General features: G+C 32.2%; 1 protein-coding gene across 3 annotated transcripts in view; it reads right to left on the minus strand.

The window, feature by feature from the left end:
* LOC101502626 (ABC transporter A family member 1) overlaps nucleotides 1–7,151 on the minus strand; it is a 32,443-nt gene that overhangs the window by 23,954 nt on the left and 1,338 nt on the right. For 2 of the 3 annotated variants that reach the window (XM_073366195.1, XM_073366196.1), the window contains exons 4-9: nucleotides 7,013–7,146; nucleotides 6,030–6,112; nucleotides 2,377–2,593; nucleotides 1,229–1,458; nucleotides 1,054–1,114; nucleotides 794–880 (exon numbers count right to left, since the gene is read on the minus strand). In XM_073366195.1, coding sequence (XP_073222296.1) covers nucleotides 794–880; nucleotides 1,054–1,114; nucleotides 1,229–1,458; nucleotides 2,377–2,593; nucleotides 6,030–6,112; nucleotides 7,013–7,146 — 812 coding nt within the window. Of the gene's footprint in view, nucleotides 1–793; nucleotides 881–1,053; nucleotides 1,115–1,228; nucleotides 1,459–2,376; nucleotides 2,594–6,029; nucleotides 6,113–7,012; nucleotides 7,147–7,151 lie in introns of those variants that run through there. The other variant, XM_027332612.2, reaches the window with a different exon arrangement.

Consider the following 7,151-nt stretch of genomic DNA (forward strand, 5'->3'; position numbering starts at 1 on the left):
GTTCAGCACATGATCATTGGGAGGTGAAACCAAGCAAGATCACCGCTTAAACTTGCAAAAACATGGGATCTGCAATCAATTTTCTCGCCAATGTTAACAGGACATGCAATGGACCAGTTTTCTAATTAACCTTTCGAATGCAAGATCTCTTCGGGCTTGAAGAGTTAATAAACAGATCCACTTTGTTTTGCTTTTGCACTGAAATTTAAATTAGATATGGAAAATAGGGGGCAATAAAGAACAACCTGGCAATCTCCTTACTACGTGTTTCCTAAAAGCTTAAGTTTTTAAAGCTATATTTTGGATATTTTTGGCACTTTCTAGTACACAGAAATTTCAATTTTCGTTGTTTTGTCCATTCAACTTGCTTTAGCATTCTCATTTAGTTGTTTTTCCCTATGTTAAGATGTCGAATAAAAGAGATTTATGGCTTTAGAGAAAAACACTTTTTCTCCCTTTTTTGTAAACAAATGATACACAGGGTATTTATACTGAATTGAATGACCAATTCTGCTACAAATATGGAAATAAACATAAAAACAAATCAAATCTCCTATAAAGCAGGAGGAAATAAGGGAAAGAATAATCATAAAGATAAAAGCTATCTAAAAGTATCTGAATTGATTTTGATTAATATTTATTTCCTCCTAAACCAACTCCTGTGAATCTGGACACCCAGATACATCTATCAGATTCGACAAGAATGTATTTTGGCAGGAAAAAATATTTAAAATACAGAGGATATTAAATCCTCTTAAAACAAGGAACAGTAAAAACCTGTAGCAAGACTTACCTGCAAAGCATATGTGATAAACCAAGAGAGATGAAATATGCCATCTTTCAAGCCCATCATATACAGTCCTTCTTTGATCTTTTGTTCCTGAAATGCTAAGTCAATAAATAGAGAGACACAAGCCTGACAAGAGAGGACAATTTTTTATATCCCTAGTGTAAAGAAATAATGTTAATAAAACTATGAAGATAAGAGAGGGAAACAAAAAAAAAAAAAGGGAATAGCTAAATCAGTTAATAACAAACTTAAGATAACCAAACCTTCTCATGCACAGAATAACTTATTAGGTGAGAAACTGGATAGAGAAACCCCAATAAATACCTGCAGATACATGTTCTCATTAAACAATAAAGCTTATCGAAGATATACTCTTTTTTTGGTGAACTCAAAGATATAATCTAAGAACACTCAGTAAAGTTTCAAAGAAACACTTACAGTATTCCCATGACTTCCTTTACAATTGCCTGGAACTGGTCATCAGTGTACTCTCGAGTGGGAAATGGAGCTATTCGTATATTAGTAGGATTAAACTGAGTCCATGGAACTTTTAACGAGAAATCGGTGTCATGAAATCCTAGAAGAGGAAGCTTTACTGTGTCAGCAACTGAATTTAATTCAGGCTGTTGAGCTATTAATATTATGAATGAGTCAACCATTTGCTGGAGCTACAAAACCAGAAAATGATGCATTAGTACACAAATAGAAGTGATGAAGATACCAATTAGCCATAGAGGGAAGAAGAATCATAAAAAACAAAAAACAGTGTTAAAGAGTGAAAGATAAATCTGAAATACTTTGTTTCATTCACTGATGATAACATTCTTGAACAGTGTTAATTGGTTTCCACAACCTGCTATCCCGCTATAGTACTAACTTGGTTTAGCCAGAGGGAAGCATGTTAACAATGTTAATCCTATTTCTTGAACTTCAACAACAACTTCAAGTTTCCGAACCTGAGATTAACTTAATTGGAACTAAACCAAGTTGATGTTAATGCTTTTCTACATTGAGATCCGGAGAAATAAGTATTTGTGGAGATTCTACCTAGATTTTTTACTTCACGAAAGAAGGAAATAAGGTCTGTAAGATTTTTAAAAAAAATCTATAGGTTGAAGCAATCTCCAAGTTCTTGGTTTGAAAGATTTACTCAAACTATAGTGTCAATGGTACACGCCAAGGAGATAAGGTAAACTCACTGTCCAACTTGTCTATGCAGATAAAATCATTATAGTGGTGATGATGATGTTCGGAACCAAATCCTAAGAGAAAAATTAGGAGCTCAATTTTTGATAAAAGACATCAGAAAATTAAAGTATTTCCTTGGGATTAACGTTGCTACTCAAAATAAAGTAATTTAATCTCTTTAAGGAAATTTGTCTTCGACTTCCTTTGAAGTGCTTAAGAATATAATTTAACATATAATTTCAACAATAAAATACACAGCCACAAGCAATCACTACAATATACTACTAGTTGTGCATTACTCAATATTCAACATATATTGCTACTAGAGGTAATAAAGTAGAGGGAAGAAAAGCAACAATGAATACGAAGTTATAAGAATGAGAATGAAGCAACCATACTGTCAAAAACCCACTGAAGCTGTATTGCATTGTTGGTACAGCACTAACACCAAGTTCCAAGTCATTAAGAAAAGGACCATTTGTATCCATTATTGTTGTAACATCTGGAAAACCAGAGAAAGCCCATGTATGATTGAGGCGTATGCTATAGTCAAATGACTGAGGACCTTGTTCGTAAAATACAACTGCTCCTTTAATTTTGGGATTTGAACAATTCCTACACAGGTATGACCGAAATAAATAAATAATCAGAAAAACAGCCCATATTTCCACATCTCACCATATATCAAATTTCAGATGAATAAAAAAGCCTATTTTCATATCTTGTGTTAAGCAGACGCTAGATTATAAAATTTAATATGCAGACATTGCTAAAACTAAATAGAGCTATCATCTAAAATGAGCTAGACCTGCGAATAATTTCTATTTTTACACAACAACCAAAGTATTTTCTTAATAGGCAGTGTCAGCTATACAGGTCAAATGTTGCCATAATGTCCTATAAAATTCTCAATCTATCTACTATAAGTATAAGAAAACAAAACTATACCAAAATCTCAAAACTGACCTCTTCTATTTTAACTTCGGCATAAATATAGGTGTCATTGTCGTAAAATACACCAATAAAACTGCACATTTGTATGAGTAACTGTGCACTATGCACTGTTACTATGTACTACACTGATGTACACACTACACTATGCTAAGACTATGTATAACCGTGCTACTATATACCGCAGTGCACTTTTTTTCAACTGCACTGCACTTTTTAAATAGGATTAAATAAATTCATCCAAGAAATGAAACAGTGCCAGCTTAAAAAAAGTTAATGAATTCTAACGTCAGACACCACTCGTGCATGTGATACATATATCACTTTTTTCGTACAATATATATCACATATTTATTACAATATTTTAATAATAGATTGTGTAAATTTTTTTGTTGTGTATGCTTTTCTTTTAAAAAACATAGGATAAATATTTATAACTAATGCATAAAAAGAACCATAAAAAAAATTTGTCAGAGAAAACTAAAAAAAATTATGTGATAAATATTGGTCAATGATACATAAAAAAATATGAGACAATAATAAATATTAAAAAAATATAGGATAAATATTTATAACAGATGCATAAAAAAATAAGACAAATATTTGTAGGTGATAAATATAAAAAATGAAAAGACAAATATTTGTCAGTGTTACATAAAAAACACGACAAATATTTATCACTTATAAATATTTAAAAAGTACAGAACAAGATGTTTCCCACCGATACATACATAAACAAAGATAAATTTATAATTGATAAATATTAAAAATACAAGACAAATGTTTGTCTCTGATACATAAAATCATATTTTTGTTTGAATTTTGAATGAGATGCATATAGAATACCAACAATGCGCCACCTGCGCAACAACACGGGTTTCAACTAGGGCATAACAAAACAGGACACAATTTGTCGACAATAAATATATAAAATTATGGGACAACTTGGTTCGATTTTGTAAAAACAGAAAACATAATCAATCTATTATAATATAAGAATAGAGAACACTAGGAAAAAAATTGAAACTAACCTCTTCAATTTCAACAATTGGTTGAATATTAAAACAGTATGGGACAAATAATCACCACCGACATGGTGGGTCTAGGCTTCAAACAAAGCCAAGGATATCATACTCTCTTTATCATACATTCTCAGTTAGGGGGAATAACAGGGTTATTGGTATATGTAGCGACATTATATTCATCGGTAATGATGAAAAGGAGCAACAACTGTTAGGACAACACTTAGCCAAAGAATTTGAGATTAAAACCTTGGAAAAATTGAAGTATTTTTTGGGAATTGAAGTGACTCACTCTAAGAAAAGGGATTTTCATATCCCAACAAAAATACATCACCAAATCTTCTGCAGGAAACGAGCAAGACAGCATGCAAGCCAACGAGTACACCAATCGATCCAAATTTAAAGTTGGTAAATGCAGAAGAAGACATTGCAGTTGACAAGGAAATGTACCAAAGATTGGTTGGAAGATTCATATATTTGTCACATACTAGACCTGATGTTGCCTTCGCTGTAAGCCTAGTCAGTCAATTCATGCACCAACCAAACGAGGTACACTTCCAAGTTGCACTCAAAATCATGCAATATTTAAAAGGAACCCTAAGAAGAGGAATTTTGTTCAGACGAAATGGAAATCTGGATCTTGAAGCATATACCGGTATTGACTATGCAGGGTCAATTGTAGATAGAAGGTCGACCATGGGATATTGCACTTTTCTACGTGGGAATCTTGCGACCTAGAAGAGTATGAAACAAAGTGTGGTATCCAATTCTAGTGCTGAAATGGAATTTAGGGGAATGACACAAGGGATATGCGAGTTACTATGGTTAAAAATCATGTTGGAAGACCTGAAGATAAAGTGGGATTAACCAATGAAACTCTATTGTGATAATAAATATGCTATTGACATAGCACATAATACATTGCAGCATGACAAAACCAAGCATATTGAAGCCAACAGACATTTCATCAAAGAAAAACTCGATAGTGGCCTAATTTTCACTCTATATGTCTCTTCCCAAGGCAACGTTGCAGATCTTCTAACTAAAGGACTAAACAGCAGCAACTTTAAAAAAATTGTATCCAAGCTGGGAATGGAGAACACCAATTCACCAGCTTGAGGGGAGTGTCAAAATTTGTTGTTGTTTTATTATTAAAAAATATCCCTCGTGTATAGGGATTCAGTTGTATAGGAGTACTAGTAGGGATTTAGTTCTATATGAATACTAATATAAATTTGTTGTATAGGAGTACTAGTAAGGATTTAGTTATATATGAATACTAATATCCCTAATGTATTGTAACATATGTCAATTCAATAAATATATTTTACCCTAATTCTTAAGAATAACTAATGAATAAAAAACACTGGACAAATATTTGTCAATGATAATATAAAAAAGCACAAGACAAATATTTGCCAGTGATACATAAAAAAACACATGACAAATATTTGTCACCGATAAATAAGAAAAAGAACACAAGACAAATCTTAGTTATTAAAAAACACGGGATAAATATTTCTCAATGATACATACAAAAACACGAGACAAATAATTGTCACTGATATATATAAAAAAATACAAGATATATATTTGTCGCTGATACATAAAATGAATTTGAAAATGGAACAAGGCCCATATAAAATACCAACGTTTCTTGCTAGTTGTATGAAAAATGAAAATTATAATTTTCATTTAATTTTCATAGGGACAAAGAAAGTATCTACAATCAGAGAGAAGATAATGAATGACCCCCCCAAACGACAGGAAAGAGGTTTACTGATTAGTACAGTAGAAGAACCAAAAACTCAAATGCCAAGCAACGAAAATATTTTATAGGAGAGAGGTTGTTTATAAGATTAAAGCGTATAAGAATATGGCACAGAAGGTAACCAAGGATACTAACAAAGTATTGAATAATCTGCATAGCACCTCAAATCTCAATATCCCATAACTCTAAATTATTCTCCTAACAAGATTACTTTTATTTTCCTCATGCCCAATGGACCATGTCAATAACATACCCTTCCAGTAGTTGATAGACCTACAAAGCTTTCACAGCTAGAAAAGGATTTTACCTTATGTCATGACAGATACCATAAGCATCTGACCGGATGTAGGTTTCCAACTCTACCTCGTCTTTGTATACAATACTAACAAGCTGCATAGGAACCAAATTTTAATTAGACAGATTCAAGGACAACTCTTTCAAAAGATGAATGGAGAAGACATGTACATCTGCTTAATGTAAAAATTTGAAAGGATTAAGGTTCTAAGTACTTGCTTGAACACACATTTAGGTGCATGAAGACACTCCACAATGGAGGAAGGGGAGCAGAGCTTGGAAATGCTTTTTGGGATGAAAAGAAAGAAAGAAATAAAAGAAGTGAATTAATTTAGCGGGGTGATGGATTTTGTTTATATGTCGTGAACAAAAACATTATTTATTTATTTTTGTAGCCATAGTTCAACTCTTCCTTTAAACAAAATTGATTTCACGTATGAGAACCAAACTATTATACAATAAGAAAATAGCAAGCGTTAGTTAACTTGCTTCAATACCAAAGATTTTTTTGTGCAATGAGACTTGTATGAAATGAAATATTGTCAAGTATAACTTGTACTTTATGATCAATTGTCAAAATAGTCCACAATCAGAATATTTAAACTATTTTTCTTAAAAAATATTTCCTCGAATAAAAATGCACTTGAACATCCATGTAAAAATAAAATTCATTGAATTCTGTATTCCCTAAAAACAAGTGAAAAGAAACCGAGCAATCTAATGCTCTTAGAGGCAAGAAAATATGGGGAAAATAAAACAATAGAATGGATAGACATGATAAAGAAGCCAAAGATGTGTACCAAAGCAAGATAGCAGCCAAAGAAGAGGTTTAAACATGCATGACCCACAGAAAAAACCGCATTCAAGCAATTAACTCAGGGAATACAGTTCATGAATTGGAGGAAGGAAGTCAAATTAATTCACTAACATTTCAGCAATAAATTAAGCCCATAATACCACAAACTGAAATACAAAATATCACAAACGATTAGGTACCTTCAAAAGTGGAAATTTGATTGACACCACGTCTATCATCATCCTTGTTTCTTTGGTATCTGGTGCAAAAGCTAAATGCTCTTTCTTATCCAACAAGGATTCTATCACTTGTTGGAAGTTAGGGGATATACCTTTCCCT

Source organism: Cicer arietinum, chromosome 3, assembly GCF_000331145.2.
Source record: "Cicer arietinum cultivar CDC Frontier isolate Library 1 chromosome 3, Cicar.CDCFrontier_v2.0, whole genome shotgun sequence".
In the NCBI taxonomy this organism is placed as follows: Eukaryota; Viridiplantae; Streptophyta; class Magnoliopsida; order Fabales; family Fabaceae; genus Cicer; species Cicer arietinum.